Source organism: Macrobrachium nipponense, chromosome 30 (genome assembly GCF_015104395.2).
Source record: "Macrobrachium nipponense isolate FS-2020 chromosome 30, ASM1510439v2, whole genome shotgun sequence".
Taxonomy (NCBI): Eukaryota; Metazoa; Arthropoda; class Malacostraca; order Decapoda; family Palaemonidae; genus Macrobrachium; species Macrobrachium nipponense.
This window is the reverse complement of record NC_087218.1, coordinates 34,648,175-34,669,539: the sequence shown is the minus strand read 5'-3', so window position 1 is coordinate 34,669,539 and position 21,365 is coordinate 34,648,175. Positions and strand designations below refer to the sequence as shown.

The 21,365-nt window shown below is 36.7% G+C and overlaps 1 protein-coding gene across 1 annotated transcript in view; it reads right to left on the bottom strand.

Annotated features, from left to right (window-relative positions):
* LOC135202424 (myelin regulatory factor-like) overlaps positions 1 to 21,365 on the bottom strand; it is a gene marked incomplete in the record, with an annotated part of 155,594 nt that overhangs the window by 6,373 nt on the left and 127,856 nt on the right. The window contains 15 exon segments of the mRNA XM_064231818.1: positions 260 to 331; positions 1,537 to 1,687; positions 2,686 to 2,854; positions 4,763 to 4,855; positions 6,241 to 6,372; positions 7,100 to 7,300; positions 9,027 to 9,228; positions 10,773 to 10,933; positions 11,448 to 11,559; positions 12,356 to 12,536; positions 14,255 to 14,773; positions 15,258 to 15,337; positions 15,821 to 16,156; positions 16,827 to 16,949; positions 19,554 to 19,647. Of these exon segments, the coding sequence (XP_064087888.1) occupies positions 260 to 331; positions 1,537 to 1,687; positions 2,686 to 2,854; positions 4,763 to 4,855; positions 6,241 to 6,372; positions 7,100 to 7,300; positions 9,027 to 9,228; positions 10,773 to 10,933; positions 11,448 to 11,559; positions 12,356 to 12,536; positions 14,255 to 14,773; positions 15,258 to 15,337; positions 15,821 to 16,156; positions 16,827 to 16,949; positions 19,554 to 19,647 (2,626 nt within the window).

The following is a 21,365-nucleotide window of genomic DNA, read 5'->3' as shown; positions in this document are numbered from 1 at the left end:
ATAATAATAATAATAATAATAATAAAATATCTTCAAAATATTCCAGTGCAGGGTGTAATACAGGGTTATCGTTACTTAACGGACTTTGTTACATATCAGAAAAGCCAAACATCCCAAGTTGGGGTGTATTTGTGAATGTGAGACAGAAATCACATCTGCCACATTATTTTCCACGACGATTACTTGAACAGACAGAAAACGAGAAGTGATTGTGAAATGCCTTAGGCTTTTGGTCATGTTTGTCTCCTGAAATACTCACGTCGTCATAGTTGTGGAGGAGTCATTGCGCCCTTGGTAGTCCAGGATGTATATGGTTGCCATGGCCATCAGGCTGAGGAAAGAAGAAGAATCAAATCTGATATTAATATATTCAAATTGTCAATGAATGAAACAATGAAATGATTGACGTCTACTATCTGCACCTCTTTGTACTGAGAAGCAATATTTAAAACACTCAGTCCCTTAAACAGTTAAATGGTTCATTGTAAAATTTTTAAGTAATCTGAACTCATGTAAAAGTTCTGATCTTCAATTCACAAAAGGAGAAAATCAACCACTGGAACAAATCCCAATAAAGATGATTCTCATTTCATGCAGAAAACACCGTCTTGAACCTTAGGTAATGAATCTCATCCTACCAGAAAGATACGAACGAAGAATCCTATCAAAATGATACGGACAAAGAATCCTACCATAAGGATGCGAATAAAGAATCCTACCGGAAGGACGCGAGCAAAAAATCCTACCAGAAGGATACGAACAAAGAATCCTACTAGGAGTATACAAACATAGAATCCTACCCGAGGGATATGGACAAAGAATCTCTTCCCTAAACCGTGCATGATGACTCATCCTACCAGAAGGATGTGATACAAAATATACAGAGCTCATCCTACCAGAATGATATGTTGAAACAACAGCTCAAAATCTAACAAATACCCCACCACGCTACTGATGCATAATGTCAGAATCTCTGCTCATGGTTGATAGATTTCCCTGACAACAAGACCTTCCTGGCCCTACGAGCCAGGGGTAGGGGTGCAGGAAGGGGGTTAGGAGACCCCTTAAGTCTAGATCGGCTTCATTGTCACCAGAAACTACTGCCTGAACCTGGTCCTAGCTGGGTGGAGGGAGAGGTGACTTGGGTGCTTATCATAATACGTGAATATGAACGATCTCTGCGTATGATCTCTCTAAGTCATGTGCACCGGTGCAATGGCTTATCCCTGGCATATACTACTCTTAAAATCTGCAACAGAAAAATGCTCCTCTTCAAATCTGCAATACTGCAATAGACAGATACTGCTTTTAAAACCTGCAACAATACAACCAAAAAATGCTGCTCTTTAAACCTGCAATACTACAACAGAAAATGCTGCTCTTTAATCCTGCAAAACTACAACAGAAAACGCTGCTCTTTAATCCTGCAAAACTACAACAGAAAACGCTGCTCTTTAATCCTGCAAAACTACAACAGAAAACGCTGCTCTTTAATCCTGCAATACAGCAAAAGAAAAAAACGAGAGCATATCCTACCAGAAGGCCATGATGCAAACGAGAGTGATGGTTGTGAGCTGCAGGGTCTTGTTGTTGCAAATTCCCTCGTCGTGTCCTCCTCCAAGCTGCTTGTGGCGTCTTCTGCTGCATCCAGGGCCTTTACCGCTCGCTGAGGACATTCGAGATGTGCCTGACGAATCAAATAAAATTGTTTAGACATCAGGTATAAAATCAGAGTGACATGACAGCCGCAAAACAGAGGAATGAAAAGTGTAAGCTTAATATAAGGAGGTTTGGTATATAAATACAGTTAGCGGGGATTGGCAAATGCTGATTATGATAGGAATAATGGATATGATCAGAGATAATATTCTTAAAGCACTCGATAAATTTAAGTGGGAATGATATTATTATTAATATTATAATTTGGCAGTTTACATAAAGTCTTAATTCTCCTAAGGATGGCCATGTTTTTAAAAAAAGTCAGGTGCAAACAGGAAAATCAAATATAAAATGAGTGAAGTCAGAAGTATAGAAATTTAAAACAATTAATAACAGGGGACCCTTTGGTAATACCTGTCAATTTAAATGAATGATGTATAAATAAGAAGTTTGAGATAAACAACAAATACAGGACTGAAATGCCAGGTGCCTGATTAGGGAATACTTTCAAGAAAAATATTTGTATGACAAGTATAAGATGAGAGAAAATGAAAACGACAATGTATTATAAACTGTGCTTACTTATGAAGGAAACCCTGTTTATTGTACATTTGTCTATAAAAACCAAAATAAAAAATGAATGTGAATAGACAACAAGCTACAATTGTCTTTCAACGAATAGCTCACACCTTCAGTACCTTGAGATTCACAATAAATTAATATTGTATTTTGTGCATATATGAAAGGAGTCTCCAAGCTACGGCCCCATAAATCCCAGTTCACTAGTCGCTGCCAACCACTTAAAGCTCAAGTGTGACGGCAATCAGTCATTTTCCTCTGTGGCGTTCAAAGATGTGCCAAATATATATGGTCCTGAATATGGCCCCAAATATATAATGTGGTACTCATACTTAAAAACCTGGAGGACACTGGTCTATGACCATGTTTGCTTTTAAACCAGTTCTAGAACTGAATCAATCAATGACTCCATCATTCAGCATCAACTTCAGTGTGCTGTCAACTCACCTGAAGTACGAGTTGATACAGAAGACGTTGTGGACTTGAAAGATTCCATTCTCTTGAGCTGTGCAATCTTCTTGTTCATCTTCTCCAGCTCCCCGATGCGGTTCTCCAGGTTCCCCGTCACTTTACACAGCTCCTTCACTGCTCCTACATTCTCCATGAATATTCTATCCTGAAAAAACAAATACACACACCACACATGCATATATATATATATATATATATATATATATATATATATATATATATTATATATATATATATATATATATATATATATATATATACAGGCAGTCCACAGTTATCAGCACCCTTGGTTATCGGTGATCCGGTTTTACAGCGTTTGTCTAGTGACAATGATAACTGGATTTCCAGCGTCAATATGTGCCAATTTCCAGCTATCGGCGCCAATCCCTGGTTACCAGTGCTGATAACTGGATATCGATACTGATAACAGAGGATCAGCACTGTTATCGACAATTTTCAGTTATTGTCATGCTGTCGGGAACGGAACCCCCACCATTAACTGGGGAATGCCTGTATATATAGGTACTAAGTATATTTCAGCCTACATACAAACTAGATGTCATGTTTTAATTGGTAACACATCAATTTAATAGACATCAGCTTAGCCCAATTCCATACTTATCAGCCACTATATTAAGACTAATTTTCTGTAAGCTACACAGTTAAAAAGATATAGGCTTAAGTATATTTTAATCTACATACAATGAAGCTATCATTATTGATCAACACCTACCATATTATGACTATTTTTAAACCCCTTCTTCAATTAATGGACCTCACCTAAGCAGACTTCCATACTTATCAGCTACCATATTACGACAATTTTTCGCTATGCTGCCATTTTGTGATACAGTTAAAAAAATAGTTATAAAGTTTATTTCAACCTACATACAATCAAGCTGTCATGTTTTGATCAACATCTTCGCTAGCAACACCCCTACTTAGCAGATCTCACCTTAACGGACTTCTGCACTTGTCAGCTACCATATTATGGCTATATTTCCCTGTTCTATCATTTTGCAATACATATGAAGATATATCTTTTAAACAGAATGTTAACTGTAAAGTACAGGTTACATTATGTTAGGAACTATAGGGAAATGCTGTAAACAGTAAAATATCTAGATATCTTACAGAAAGGCCAGTATTTAGGTTTGAAAAATGATCGGAGATTCATCAAGCAGCAGCAAAATCGCATACTATTACATTCATTTATGGATTAGGTATACATATCTATAATCATAATATTCTGTTTTGATAAATATCTAAGTTAAGATTACGAACTCACACGTATTCAGTGCGATGAGCATAGCATATCATTTATTCAAATAAACATTTAGCATACTTACAATCTTATTCCTGAAGTAAAGTGGAAACCCTTATTAACGTCTAAGAATATGAAAGAGCTCTTAAATTCGACAAACATTAAAAAAAAGCATTTTCTCCTTTCAAGAACCCAAAGACTGAACAAAGAAATATCAATTAATGAATAAATAAATAGATAAATAAATGAATGAACCTAACAAAAACTTCTTTCAGTTTTCTTCTGAAGATTGAAAAAGAAACCCACAAAATCACTTTGTAACTTGTTTACTTCTAAGTATTTACATTTAGTTTCACTGCACACTCGAGTACTTTCAGGCCCTATCTGTGGCCCATTTTCAAGAGATGTTTGGGATGTTAGCCTGGGCCTTGACCCAGGCTAACATCCCAAACATCTCTTGAAAATGGGCCACAGATAGGGCCTGAAAGTACTCGAGTGTGTAGTGAAACTAAATGTAAATACTTAGAAGTAAACAAGTTACAAAGTGATTTTGTGGGTTTCTTTTTCAATCTTCACAAATAAATGAATGCTGTATAAAATCCATATACCTCCAATAACGTCTAATAATGGAAAAAAACTCTTAAGTTCGACAAATATAAAACTGAACTTTATCGGTTCAAGCGTCCAATGACTGAACGAAGAAAAATGACTAAAATAATGTACGTAAATGAATAGATAAAAAAAATTAAAATAAATACTATAAAAAAAATTCATAAACGTAAATAATACCTTGTTGACGAACAGGAAGTTGTCAATCTTGTCACCATTGGACAAAGTCAAGTCTCCCGTCGTTTTCACGGCGTCTGGTATCACTTCTTTGACCTGAAATAACATTCATCACCATTATCATCATTAATCAGTTATGATTCCATAACTACAATTATATTTCAATATATTCTGACAGTTCTTTAACTTCATTGCGCATTTTTGTTCATCTATTTCATAACCGTTTATAATAATAATAATAATAATAATAATAATAATAATTAATAATATAATAATAATAATAATAATAATAATAATAATAATAATAATAATAATAATAGTAATAATAATAATAATAATAATAATTATGATTATTATTATTATTATTATTATTATTATTATTATTATTATTATTCCCTATTCATATGGAACAAACCAGTGACTTGAAATTCAAGCATCCAAAGAATGTGGTGCTCGTTAGAAAGAAGCAACAGAAGATAATGGGAAATACAGAAAAGACATCACTTATTAGAAAAGAGCAAATAAATCAACAACTTTAAATATAAATAAATAGATAAAAATGTATGCGAATTATTAAAAGACAAGGAGAATTATATTAGAGAATTAATGCGTTGCATCTTCGCTTGAACTTTGGAAGTTCCATTGCACACATCCTCAGGAAGACTATTTCAGTAATAATAATAATAATAATAATAATATAATAATAATAATAATACTAATAATAGACTTGTAGTGAAAAACCATTATCACAATTTGGATAATCATCACAGAATGGGAGCTCTTGTGAACACCCACCATTAAAAATGTCTCCCTTTGATTTTTGACACAAATATTCTTTTCTCACTCCCACGGGTAAACTAAACTTAGAGTTAATGAAAAAAATGAATACATATGAATTTACCACTGTGCACTGATTTCACACACATCTTCACACAGTCTTCCATATTATACGCTCCAAGAATAGGTCTATTGTAGGACGAAACTTTTGGGCACATTCTAACCACTTATATCTTTCATTTTCCTATGTGGAATACAACTGAAAAGTGTATCTTCGTGTGTAAGAAAATTAAGTATTATGCCCAGCACACACGCTGGGAAATCATGGAAATCATGGCTCGTAAATCATGGAAATCATGGCAAACTACGGTGGGTTTTTTCAAGTTTTTACATTTTAGTATCAGTTGCGGACTGACTAATTCTGCCGTACTGAATACTGAACAAGTCTTTGTAGTTGTTTTTAAACTAAGTTTACTGATTGGCATTTTTAAAAATTTTATTCTTACTATTTTTTTTCTAAGACACAAAAGAAAAAATGTCAAATGACACCTGAGTTCATTTGAACAATCCCTAGTTTCTGTCAGTAATGATGACAGTGGAAGACACAAGACTATTCAGGGCTTAGGAGAGCCACAGCGTCAAGAGAGAGAGAGAGAGAGAGAGAGAGAGAGAGAGAGAGAGAGAGAGAGAGCAGCCCTACCCACCTCCTGCGCGATGACTCCAGTGTCAAAGACTTCGTCGGGTCTTATGCCAGCGGTTTCAGCAAACTCGTCCTTGTAAGCATAGGTCACGACGCGAAGATTGGACACGTTCTTCAACTGTTCTCTGGTGTCGACCTGAAACCAGAACAATAATCATTAGCCAAAGGTGACCAGTTTTCACTTTTAACTGCAAAAAAATGAAGAAAAGATGAAATTAATGACTGACTGATTTCGTGTGACTGACAATTTAGATACAATGCCAAATACGGGGTATGCACTTTCAGTCACTCTGCACTTTAGACGGTCAAAAGAGGGGTTTGGAGTGGTTGGATGGCAAGATCGAAGAAAGGAAATGGGAATGGAGGTAAAGTAAAAGGCTTTTACAAGGTGTGGGTGTAGCTAGGGGCAGAAAGGGCAACCTGAAGCAACGCGCAGAGGAAGAAGAAGAAGAAGAAGAAGAAGAAGAGAAGAAGAAGAAGAAGAAGAAGAAGAAGAAGGGACCAACTCATACAAATAAGAAGAAGAAGATGAAAAAGGGGCCATATCATATACAATTATTAAGAAGAAGAGGAAGAATAAGAGGGGGTCTAAATTATAAACAAATATGATGAAGTAGAGGAAGACGGACCAAATCATATGCAAATATTAAGAAGAAGAAGAAGAAGAAGAAGAAGAGACCAAATCATATGCAAATATTAAGTTAAGAAGAAGAAGAAGAAGAAGAAGCAGAAGAAGAAGTAGCCAAATCAAATGCAAATATTAAGAAGAAGAAGAAGAAGAAGAAGAAGAAGAAGAAGAAGAAGAAGGCCAAATATAAACAAATATTTCAAGACTCGGAAACATGAAAACGCTGCAACGGCACCTCAGCAACATCCTTCTTGGCCCGTTTGTCCGAAGGCTGGAGGAACTGCCCGGTGACCTTGAGATTGCCGTTGATGACCAAGGCTTCGTCAGGTCGGTCGGTGTTGACCCCAACCCTGCCCATGTGGTAAATTGACTCTGGGTAGGTACCCCTTTGGAAGGTGTATTCAACATCGCTCTCGAATTGCCCTGGGTTGGAGGCCTGAAATGGAAGATATGACCACATATATCTCGTAATTTACAGTTTTCTTTAACTCGAAGTAACTGAAATGGAAAATATGATCATCTATAGCTCAAAATTTATAGTTTCTTTTTTTTTCATTTCGAGATCAATTTATCACTGACATTAAAAATTAATGTTTCTTATTTCATAGTTTTCTTTAAGTTAATTTATCAAGGATATTATAAGTTATTATATTGTTTTCAGTTTACCATTCAATTTGCTTGCGATTTTATGTTCCCTTTACTAATGCCTACTGTGCACACTGATGGCGCTGCCCCCATTATGGAGACTTGAACGTAATTATAACAGAAAAGTCAGTAAGTGAACATCGTAACTATCCAGAATTCAGCCGAATAATAATAATAATAATAATAATAATAATAATAATAATAATAATAATAATAATAATAATAATTCACAAAAATCTCATACATAATATCGTGAGTCACTAAAATGAAGAAATCCACAAAGGTGCGAATGTAAATATATAACAGAAATATAAATACACATAAGAGAACTTTCGGGAACCTGCTCGATTCTCCTTATCAATCGAGCAGGTTCTCGAAAGTTCTTTGTGTATATATTTCTAATATTTACACCACTGTTCTTCACCAGTAATAATAATAATAACCGCAAACATAAGAGGCTACAGAAACTTCTGCTTAACATAAAATTCTGTAAAAGGATATAATAGGTTTCTGGGTAGGACTATTCCTCACTGTTAGGCCTATTGCACTTGTGCCTCATTTCATTAAACTGGTCTTGAGGACAAGTCACAGGCGTTCCCAAATTTACTACGTGTCAATCATCTTATTCCTTTTTGTGTTGTTCATCTCTGACATTATTTTTAACTAATTTTAAATTTATCTTTGTATTGAGCATTTCTTGTTTTAATGCTACATCATGGTAAAGCTTTATCCCACCAAAGTTACTTCTGTAGACCTTTCATTTCTAAAATCAGGCGTTCTTTTGCTACTCACTTATTTGTCTTCTGTAATTTTCGCTGTCTCCTATTTTCTCATTTTTTTTTTCTCGATTAAGATTTCCCCATCTGTGCTTATTTACTTTCAAGCGCTTTCTCTTTATTCATATCCTTGTATTCCTTTTATCAATTATTTCTAATTACCGAACGAGTTGGTTGCTTTTTTATATATGTTTACGGACTTGCTTACTTTGGCAACAACAAAAGAATTAAAATAAAATAAAAATTATTTGCAACACATCTAACCTCGCTCACAAATACCCTTTCTCTCCTATCTACTAGCAAAATCTTGGCCTTCTCTCCTTACTCTGTTGTGCCCTGGCCCAGATAGGCCTATAGAAAATAGCACACACACAAACACACACCTTTCTACTCACAAAGTATACAAAGTTTTGGCCCTCTCTCCCTACCCAGTTGTACCTTGTCCTACATAGACATATAGAAAAAAAAGTCAGAATACACCACACACACACATCAGTATACTAAGATAGGTTTCATTCTCTCTAACCCAGTTGTGCCCTGGCCTAGATAGGCCTATAGACAAACTTCAGAACACCGCTCTATTGACAAAATTTTGGCCTCCTCTCCCAGTCCAGCTACCCCTAAAGACAAACGTCAGCCAACCACACATCGCTCTGCAAGCAAAATTTTGGCCTTTTCTTCTCTAACCCAGGTGTGCCTTTGCCTAGATAGGCCTGTAGACAAACGTCAAAACACACGTACCCTAACGATGATCTTCTCCGACGCCTGAGCGGCCACCGTGTAAGCACTGTCCCCACTGTGGGCCTTCAGAGCCACCACCAGGTAGAAGTAGCGCTGGTCCGGATTCGGTTTGCCCTTTTTCCTCATGTTGTTGCTGGTGGTTTCAGAGAAGTGGAGGCGCCCCACGGTGATCTTGCCCATCTGCTCTGGTTTCAGCTCGACCCTGCCGGATAGAAGACACCTATAGACTGTTAAAAAGTAAAGGGGAGGTTCTTAAGAGTAAGGAGTGTTGTGTGTGTGTGTGTGTGTGTGTGTGTGTGTGCCTTACCCGTTCTGGATGTCTTATATGTGGGTGACAGAGCTGTATATATATATATATATATAATATATATATATATATATATATATATATATATATATATATATATATATATATATATATTATGATATATATGTATATATATATATATATATATACATATATTTATATACATATGTATATATATATGTAAATATATATATTATATATATATATATATATATATATATATATATATGTATGTATATATATATATATATATATATATATATATAATATATATATATATATATATATATATATATACTATACATATATATATATATATATGTATGTATGTATGCATATGAGTCTGTGTCTGTCACCCACATATAAGACATCCAGAATTGGCCTCTCTCTCTCTCTCTCTCTCTCTCTTCTCATATAATATATATATATATATATATATATATATATATCAAATTATACTTTATATATACTCCACTGGAAGGAATTAAGTAGGTGTTATCCAATTAGTCTAAGAATCCATAAAGTTTTAAAATGAGATGCCCAGTGATTTTCTATATTATTCTACATATTCTCACATTGTATATCAAAATGACGAATATTTTATACTCCACCGGAACGAATTACGTATTTGTCACCCAATTAGTCTTAAAATCCAAGAAGTTTTGAAAAGATATGACCACTGATTTTCAAATAACATTCTACACTATCTCAGGTAATCATTCTACTATAGCTATTGCAAGAGACAGGTACACAAACATCAAGAGTTCTCTATGAATTAAGAGATGCTGAACAAGAGGTTTACCCCTATAGCAGAGTCCACCTAACTTTGCACCTAAGCCCCACCCACTGCACGCTTGTGAGGCTAGACCTCGAAGGGAGAATGACGTCACACTAGTTAACAGTTTAAATTATTACTAGTACGGAATTGACTCCTTTCGGCACTACAGAATTGAGTTCCTGGAGTTGTGAAGTATGCAACTGAGATCTCCGATACAAGATATATAAAGTTATGTAACATTATGAAGATCTTGGATCATATTCTCCTGTTTTTTTACAATTTTTATGGAGACGTGTATCATGATTTTATTTCAGGGGATAATGTAACGCTTCCTTTTGATAATATAATCAGCACAACGTATTTTAGTTTGGCAAAACAACCATTGCAAAATAAATGAAGATGAAAAGAACCACAGATTAACCAGCTTTTCGAAACTACTTCCAAGTAATCAGCTTCAAGGAATGGTCGTGACGTAATCAGTAGGCGGGGCATAGCTGCAAAGTTAGTTGGACTTTGCTTTAATATCATCACTCTCCCTGTAAGAGCACAGAAACTGGGTGATGCAAAAGCTCAAAGCATCGCCCCATAAAAAATAAGACAACACACGAGAGATGAACCCCGTCATCAGCAGAACAAGGAAAGACGAAACTGTCAGACTTACGGCACAGGATGGAAGGCCTTCTTGGTTCTGTCACTCTGACTCTGTTCCACCCGGATCATCTGGGAAGGGGACTCGGTCTTCACCCCGAAGAAGTGGACGTAGAAGCAGTCGATCTTCTGCAGGCCGTCGGGAGTCTTCACGAATGTAGGCTCCGATGTCGTCTGGGGAGAAGAAGAGTTGATGAAACAACTACGATGGCAAATTCATTCATGAAAGAAGAAATATTCTAAATGGGCGGCTCTTGGGCACGCACAGTTATCTCTTACAAGAATAAATAACAGATATGTATTTCCATTAGACATAGGCATCAGAATCTGGAATAACATAAATTTTATTTTGTCAGAAATCAGACTCAGAATCTGGAACAGCTTGAGTCAGAATCTGGAATGACTTATCTTAGTCTTTGTCAGAATCTGGGATAACTTATTATTTATGTCAGAAATCGGAGTCAGTATCTGAAATAAGTCTGGGAAGACTATCATAATTTCCGTCAGAAATTGGAATCTGATGAATTACATGTTATTTTTGTCAGAAACCAGATCACACTCTGAAACAGCAATCAGAATCTGAAATCATGATCGGAATATGAAATAACATGCAGGAGGTCTGGAGTGACTTATTCTAATTTCTGCCTGAAATCCAGAGCAGATTCTGGAATTTAAAACCTCAACCGACCTGGAAATGAACCGTGACCTGGAAGTGATTCTTCTTCTGGCACACGAAAGCATCATCTGGATTGGAGAAGTTGAAGCCTTTGTCAGCATCCACCCGGAAAGTCTGCAAATTCCTGAAGGAGTAAAGAGACGATGAGAAATTCATTAGTCTCAAGCAATGTTTCATTTTCTGGATCTAAAAGCTGTCAAAACTTGTTCCTGCCAATTCTCCTACTAAGTAAGGGGGCAGTGCTGTTTGTGCACCCTACTTCCACAAAGTGTGGGCATTACAAAGAGATATTTACATGATATCCAAAATACATGGAATTACATGAGGTTTAATTATACACAAGAAAATCATCCCATTCCCTCCCTTCCAACCCAGCCCCCCTCTCCCCTACCCAAATTAACAAATGACAACCCAGCTGCGTAATCTGTGACGTCAGTAAACCGAGAACTCGATGAAAAACCAGATTTCTATGTTGTGTAACGTCAGTAAACCGACTCGATGAACAAACAGATTTCTATGTTATCAAATGTACAACAATTTTCCATGACTGTGATTTGACAATTTAGGTCTGCTAACAATACAGTTGTTGACGTGTCCCGATGACTGAACAAAGTGGATGTGAAGTATTGGATTACACCCATCAAAGGAAACAATCTTTTTAATTTAAAACATATCACATTGTCCTAAATTCTGATTTTCGTCAGTGAATATTTATTTGAAATAAAATCCAGTCATCAACTCCCAAACCTGTTCGTGGAAAAAGAAGCATTTGCACAAATCTAACCTAACATAGTCCATTTGCCCCAACCTAATCTAACATGAGTCTATTTGTTCCAACCTTATGTGCCAAACTCCCGAAGTCCAATGGGAACTGACAACAAAAACTCAATTCCCAAAAAATAAAAGCATGACCCACTTACAGTTCCTTGAGTCCAGCATCACAAATGACACTCCATGTCTGTTGCTGGAAGTTGTGGAACTTGATGCACTGGTACGAACTGTCCATGTAGGGGCCATTGTTGGAGTCCATGGTGTATTCATCTTCCTCGCAGTAGGTCGTTGTTGAAGAGTTTGGTTGGATCTGATGCCCAACACTTTGATCTGTGGAGAGAGGTTTGTTATTAGTTCTCTCTTTGAAATGTGTAAGTTCCGCGCTCTCTCTGTCTCTGGCTCTGTCACTCGCTCTCTCTATACAGTGTACCAGATGCCCCCACCCTGCCCCAGCCCCCCACAAATAGCTAGAATCTGCAAATAGCTGAAACCCATCCCCTATAAAAACGCTTAAAACTGCTGCCTATTTTGTTAGTTAAAACTCAAGAAAAACCCACTAAAAATGTTTATACCTGTTTTTTTTTTAATAATTTTATCACAAAAGTGCATTTTATGATGAAATTGAAAAACAACAGGAATTTGTGGATATTTCTCATAGAAAAAATACAGTTAATAGGCGAATTTCCTGCGAACATGGGGGTATATGTTCCAGAGAGAAATTTGCGAATACATGAGCCCGCGGGTCCGGAGTCCATGAATACAGGGGGCTTACTGTGTATATACATATATATGTGTGTGTGTATATATATATATATATATATATATATATATATATATATATATATATATATATAATGGTATAATTGGCATGGTAGCTCAGTAATTGCAAGATCAAAAGATGTCTTATCACGAAACCTTTTAGAATCTGCCATTTTACAACTTACTTCCCATTGTAATTTTAATATTGGTCGTGGCCTGTTTCATTTAGACCCTTGTATTTGTAACATGTTTAAGAATGACCTCAAAGATACAATCACAGACTTAAATACAAATTAGTTGCCTCATAGATATTTTCTTTATATACGTATGTTTAATTGGTTTTCGTTTTGTGTATAAATTTTTGTTTACCAAAAAGTTTCATTGAATGGGGTCAGTTGCCGCCCTGCATTATCCTTTAATTGTCTTGTTCCTGTGTCTGAGCAGTTAGACTTAATCTTTTTGTAAACTTCTTAAATTGTACCCATATTTAAGTGTGTTTGGGAAGGTTACTAATTCCCCAGGTGTGTAAAATTCTAGGTCTTGTCCTCTCAGTTTCTCGGTATGTCAGTCAGTCTCCTAAATAAAGGACGTTGAGTCGAAAGATCTTGTAGCTACTCCAGTGTTTCACTTTCCTTCATGGTTTATACCTTATTTATGCATTTATCACGTTCCAAACTTTCTTGATTCAGTTATACATACATACATACACACACACACACACCACACACACATATATATATATATGTATAAATATATGTATATATATAATCTATATATATATATATATATATATATATATATATATATATATATATATATATATATAATATATTATGTATATATATATATGGAAAAATACTGAATGTACATCCATAATATGCTTAGACAAGTTGTTGCACATATAATTGTCTTTTTGTTTACTTTTATGAGACGGTAAAGACATATGAATCGTATACATATACATACACAAAACACACACACACACACGCATATATATATAATATATATATTGTGTGTCTATAATCTTTTATTACCAATCACATTTCTGCCAGGGTCAGTGAAAACCTGCAGATTTTTTTAAGTTTTAAGAAGGGAGAATGCGTACCTCATCTGCTTTACAGCTTTGTATTCCTGTTTCATTCACAAAAGCCACCTTGCATCTAAAGTAAAACACCTTGAATACTGTCAACATGATAATGCACTGTGACCCGATGTACCTCTTCGTTACCTTATACAGTCAAATATTCAGTCTAAATTTTGCAATAGAAAACAGAATTAAGTCTACTCACCCGGTTCCTCCTTGATGTAGACGGTGCTGGACAACCCACTTGAGTCATTAATCTTCCTCTTCTTCCCAACAGGTATCGAGCAACCTGTACTGGCCCCACCCCCTGCCCCTCCCACGGCTGAGGTAGTAGTAGTTGTGGTAGTGGCAGCGGAGGGCACTAAGGGAGCCATATTTGGAATTTGATTCCCATTTGCTCCATAAGTGGCTGCTGAGGAGTTGGGAGCCATTCCAGTGGAGCCCATCATGTTACCACCTCCGAGGACGACTGCTTGTTGCTGCTGGTATGCCATGTTGTTGGGGTTGTGGCTGGGCATAGTCCCGTGCCTTTGGGTGTGAGATGGGTGCTGCTGCTGCTGCTGCTGCTGCTGCTGCTGTTGCTGTTGCTGTTGCTGTTGCTGGATTTGCTGTTGTTGCTGTTGCTGAGTCTGCATGACAGGGTACGGGAAGATCACCATGGCCGCTGAGGACCCTCCCCCGCCAGAATTTGGGTAGAGTTCGGTGATGTTTTGGGTCTTCTGATCTGTTCTCCAAAAGCGGAAAGAATACCTTGTTAGAATGAATGCACTGAGCACTTTATTGGTTTGTCTACTCTGACTGGGCACTTTACTATGTTGAGGCAGAGCAGGTGAGCTCTGACTGGGCAATTTACGATGGTAAGACAGAACAAGTGAGCTCTGACTGGGCATTTTATTGATTTGTTTACTCTGTTAAGGCAGGTGAGCTCTAACTAGGCACTTTGTTGATTTGTTTACTCTGTTAAGGCAGGTAAGCTTTGACTGGACACTTTTTTTATTTGTTTACTCTGTTAAGGCAGGTGAGCTCTAACTGGGCACTTTACTGGTTTGTTTACTCTGTTAAGGAAGGTGAGCTCTATCTGGGCACTTGATGATTTGTTTACTCTGTTAAGGAAGGTGAGCTCTATCTGGGCACTTAATTGATTTGTTTACTCTGTTAAAGCAGGTGAGCTCTGGGATAACTATAGCAAAATAAGATTCTGTACTTACGTGGTGAGAGATTGGGATGATCTGGTGGGGAGTAGGGGGGCTCTGACCCTGAGTCTGGGGGGCTGTCTGGGAGATGATGTCTGTTGATGAAATCAGGTCAAAAATTTAGATAGCCTCACATGAAATTAAATCGCTGTTTGATTTCATTCCAAACAGCAAATCAAGATAAGACTACAATACCAGGCAAGGCACCACAAATACCATTTGCAATTCTAAGATCTACTGTAATCCAAAATGAAGTTGTTATTTAAATGGATACATTGAGAAATAAAAAATTAAGACATAATGCAAGAAGTACAACAAAATCAGAGTATTATCAGCCTAACAAATGCACTAGATGAGATTGTTCAAAACATCCTTAAGGCATTGTAAACAGAAATGAAATAATTGACACTGTCTTGAGAAAAATAAAGAGGTGAAATAATCATGCAAGAAGTTTACAGCGATACTGAAAGAAGTGAATTAGTGAACCTTCAGTGACAGACTACAACAGAAGAGTGATTACTGGAGATCAGGTTACTCTCAATTAACTAACTAAAGCAGAGCCCAAGAGTCCAACCCACCCATAAGCACTGTAGGCGTTGCATATCTGGTAAGGATTTCTGTAGCCAATGGGGATGGCCTCACCTCCTCCACCCCCTCCACCTCCACCACCACTACCAATGCCACCTATACCATTCCCATCACCATGTAAGGCGGCTACATCTCCAAACCTCGGGTGCTTGTGCAACGTATTTGTAATGCCATGCTGGTAACAGGTCATGCTGGAGGAAGAGGAGGAAGATGAGGTGGAGGAGGATGAGGAGGAAGAAGAGGAGCATCCGGATGAAGGCAGGTCACCAGAGGTCAGGTAAGGCTGCTGCTGCTGCTGCTGGTGGTGGTGGCTACTGGTATCACTGCTAAGAGTCACACAGAGGAAAGACAAGATGAAGAATATGATGCTGATTTTGGAAGTTTCTGAATGGAAGATACTGTGTATGGATAGTAACTACCAAGTGTGTATCTTTGTCTTTCCACCACCAAATTCCTTTGTTGAAATGAGTTATTTTCTATTCTACTCTTCAAAACCAAACAAAATCCAAATACTACCACCTTTAAATAAAGCATTTGTAATCTTACAGATAAGATTACAAATGCCATTATCCCTTAAGTACTTATAAAATGAAAAAAATTAGAAAAAAGGCAGCAATGGCAATTGTAGAGGTATGGGGAAAGACTGACAAGATTATCATTTAAAGAAGATTTGAACTTTTAACCCCATCAATCAATACTTAGGGACATGCAAACCAGTGGTAATGTAAGCCTTAAAACCAAGAGGACTACAGTCATGTAGGATTTAAAACTCAACAGACTATGGCCATGTATGCCTTAAAACCAACTGACTACGACCATGTAAGCATTAAAACCAAATAGCTATTCCTATGTAAGCCTTTGAACCACCTGACTACAGCCATTAAGTCTCAAAGCCAAATAACTTCGGCCATGTAAGCCTTAAAACAAAATGACTACGGATACATGTGCTTTAAAACAAATCTAATCCAAAACAACAGTAACTACGGTCACACTCACTGTTGGTGAAGACTCTGGTGATGATGGTGATTGTGGTGGTGAAGATGGCGCGATGGCGAGTCCCTAGGGGTGGCATTGCCAAGGGCCTTGATATCCCCGACGCCCTGCAGGTCACCAAAGTATCTGAAGGAGAGATTATTTACTTCCTCAGAGGGCAAATGAAGATAATTCCTCATCAGAAGAGAGATCAAAATGATTCCTTAGAAGGAAGAAGAAAGATGACTCCTCAGAAGGTATACGATGATGATTCCTCAGAAGGAAGATGAAGATGAATCTTCAGAAGGGAAGTGAAAGATGATTCCTCAGAAGGGAGATGAAAGATGATTCCTCGGAAGGAAGATGAGGATGATTCTGCAAAAAGGAGATGAAAGATGAAGCCTCAAAAGGGAAATGAAAGATTATTCCTCAGAAGGGAGATAAGACGATTCCTAAGAAGATAATAAGAGATGATTCCTCAGACGGGAGATGCAAGATGTTCTCTAAAGAGAGATGAAAGATAGTTCCTCAGAAGGAAGATGAGGATGATTCCTCAGAAGGGAGATGAAAGATAATTCCTCAGATGAGATGAAGATAATTCCTCAGAGTGGAGATGAAGATGATTACCCAGATGGGAGATGAAAATGATTCCTAAAAAGGGATATGAGGATGATTCTTCAAAAGGGAGATGAAAGATAATTCCTCAGAAGGGAGAAGATGATTCCTCAGACAGGAGATGGAAGATGATTCCTTGGAAGGGAGTTGAAGATGTTTCCTCAGAAGGGAAATAAAAGGTGATTATTCAGAAGGGAAATGAGAGATGTTTCCTCAGAAAGGAGATGAAAGATATTTTGTCAGAGGGGAAACTAGAGATGATTCATCAGAAGGAAGATAAGGATGATTCCTCAAGAGGGAAATGAAAGATTATTCTTAAGAAGGGAGATGACAGATGATTCTTCAGTTGGGAGACAAAAGATAATACCTAAGAAGGAATATGAAGATAATTCCTCAAAAGGGAGAAGAAGATGATTCCTCAGACGGGAAATGAAAGATGATTCGTCAGAAGGAAAATTAATGATGTTTCGTAAGAAGGGACATGAAAGATATTTCCTCAGAAGGGAGATGAAAAATGATTCCTTGGAAAGAAGATAGATGATTACTCAGAAGGGAGACAGAGAAGATACCTCTGAAGGGAGATGAAGATGATTCTTCAGAAAAAAGATGGTGATGATTCCTCAAAAGGGAGATGAAAGATGATTCCTCAGAAATGAAATGAAAGATGTTTCCTCAGAAGGGAGATGAAAAATGATTCCTCGGAAAGAAAATGAAAGAGGATTCCTCAGAAGGAAGATGTAGACGATTCCTCTAAAGGGAGATGGAGATTATTCCTCAAAAAAAAATTATGATTCCTCAGAAGAAGATGAAAATGATTCCTCAGAAGGAAGATAAGGATGATCCCTCAGAAGGGAAATGAAGATGATTCATCTGAAGGAAGATGAGGATGATTCCTCAGAAGGAAAAGAAGATAATTCCTCAGAAGGGCAATAAAGATGATTCCTCAAAAGGAAGAAGGGGATGATTCTTTAGAAGGGCAATGAAGATGATTCCTCTAAAGAATGATGAGGATGAATCCTCAGAAGAAAAATTAAGAAGATTCCTCCAAAGGGCAGTGAAGATGATTCCTCAGAGAAGATGAAAAAGATTCCTAAAAATAGAGATGATGGTGATTCCTCAGAATGGAGAGGAAGATGATTCCTCACAAGGAAGATGAAAGATGTTTCCTCAGACAACAGATGGAAGATGATTCCTCAGAAGTGATGTGAAAAAGATTCCTCAGGCAAGAGATGGATGAGGATTCATCAGAAATGAGATGAAAATGATTCCTGAGAAGGGAGATGAAGATGATTCCTCAGAAGGGACATGAAAATTATCCCTCATAAGGAGATGAAGATGATTCCTCAGAAAGGAGATGAAAGATGTTTTCTCAGACAATAGATGGAAGATGATTCCTCAGAATGGAGATGAAGACAGGAGATAACAGAGGTTTCCTCAGACATAGATGAGAGAGACGAATACCATCAGAAGAGAGGGAGACAATAAGAAAAAATAATAGAGACGAATACCATCAGAAGAGACGGAGACAATAAGAGCAAATAATCATTTAACATCTTTTCAGTCGTAAAATTATCAGTACAAAATAAAAGCAACCGAATTTTAAGAAAGTGATAAAACATTTATTAAAATCTGATAAATTTACAAGTTACTGAAGAAACTGAATAATATATATATATATATATATATATATATATATATATATATATATATATATATATATATATATATATATATATATATATAGTGCGTGCCTGTTTATATGTTCATTTTAGCCATCACAAACATAAAATTAAAATTATGCCAGGGCAATAAAAATAAAATATGCATTACACTGGCTACTATAGATCACAATAATATCAATTTCACGATTTCACCTGACATCTATTCAAAATCAATAAATCTACTAACTTTATTTGATAAGGAGAGATAAACACATTCAATCTCTCTCTCTCTCTCTCTCTCTCTCTCTCTCTCTCTCTCTCTCTCTCTCTCTCTCTCTCTCTCCTTATTCAAATCTAAGTAATGTTAATGGTGAAAGAAGAATGAGCGGTGTCGACGTCTATAATTCTCCCGGAGATAAGATTTGAGCGAGGCAGTTTTCAAACTCCATCAGCACAATCTCTCTCTCCTACTTACAGAGTGGCGTCGGTGGTGTCATCGTTGTTGATGTAACTCTCCAACTGGCTGATATCGAGGCCTTCGTTGTCGATGCCGCCCTCCCAGTCTCGCTCTGAGGAAGAAATAAATGAAACCCGATTAAAACATGCATTGGATGCTGGAAGGTCCGCCACTAAACAGATATATATATTTTTTCAAAAGGAGATGAGTCCACTGGTGTGGTCACTGTTCTCACAGGGCCTAAGGATGCGTTCATAAAGACCACACGTTTCGGGAGTGCGTTCATTTAGAGGATATCTTAAAGAAACTGATTTTGAAAGCTCTAATGAAGAGACAAAAGAAACGCCTGTGAAAACGCCATAAAATAGAGATTTATCTTTCAAGACGCAATGAGTCTAAGAGTGCGTTCAATCAGACAACTTTTCTCTTGGATGACACTAAGTCTAAGGGTGCTTGTATGAAAACGAACTGGTTTCGGGAATGCGTTCATGAAGAAGCTATCTTAAAGAAGAAAAAGGGCTTTTGAAAGTCGTATGTCCAGGAGTAAGTTCTAAACGATTATTAAAAATAAATACACTTAAATGTCAATCAGGCTTTTTTAAATATCAAAAAATAAAGAGGACGATTCTTAAATTGATGATATTCTCTTCTCCCAAAGACATTGAGCCTACGGGTGTATTCACTTACACAGATTCACTTTAGATGTCAGGGTCAACTGTTCCAACGTCCAAAAGAATTTCGGTTTAATTACAAGACAGCACACTTCGGAAATGAGAGAAACATCGAAGTCCGAGACCGCGAATTGGAAAATTAACAGTTTCTTTCTTTATTTCTTGAATTCTCTTAACCGACTCAGGATGACGGGGCTCATACATCTATCTATACGCCAATTCACTCTGAATCTGAGACTGATTCTAACGCGCACGTGTCTGAGTTCCCGCAGAATAAATTCAAAACGATAAGATTAAAATGTGAAATTCGTGATTTCAGGATCAGCCTGAAATACCCGACGTGTTTCGTTTCGTACAAAAAAAACATGTTTGACTGTTAGATTGGATACTGTATGATTAGCATATAACAAGTTAACTGTGGTACGTTTCGTTCAAACAAATATGTTTGTTTTGAACTAATAGTTTAATTTTTTATTATCATAAACGATTTTTGTCATTAGTAAAAAAATTTAACAAGGATACATAAGGATCTTTTTCTGAAAAGAAAAAATTCAAAATTTTCAACAAAATACTACAAAATAATAGATATAGAATCGAAAAGGCTTCAGATCCACATGCTATTTTAATTTTGAAGAGCATTCTTAGGGAGAGCATAAAGACTATTCTTTAAGCATATAATGCCCAGTGATGAAAACGCAAAATAAAGAATGAAATGGAGACATTACTGATTTCTTGATGATTATTAACTATGACTGCATTCCTTGCGAAAGCAGAAAGGCTGTTATCTTAAAAGAATGAATGCCCAACAGTGAAGAAAGAAAAACTATAAATATAGAAATAAGAGATAAAAATTGATATGCCATCATAATCAGAAAATCAAAAGTATTCTTAAAGAACCGAATGTCCAGCAATGATGAAAAAGACAAACAAAGAAGAATGCAGTGGATAGCAGAAGCTGTGAATAATGGTGTATAAAATAACAATAAACAGACAAATAAGAGATAGAAATCGATATCCACATTACACCCGTAAAATCAAAAGGCCAGTGTCAGGGCCAACGAAAAGTTTGTCCTTCAAAGAACAAACCAAGATTCCAAACGTTGCAAGTCGTCAACCATCAACCCCAACAGGGTACACACTCTGGTATTTTCATATCTGT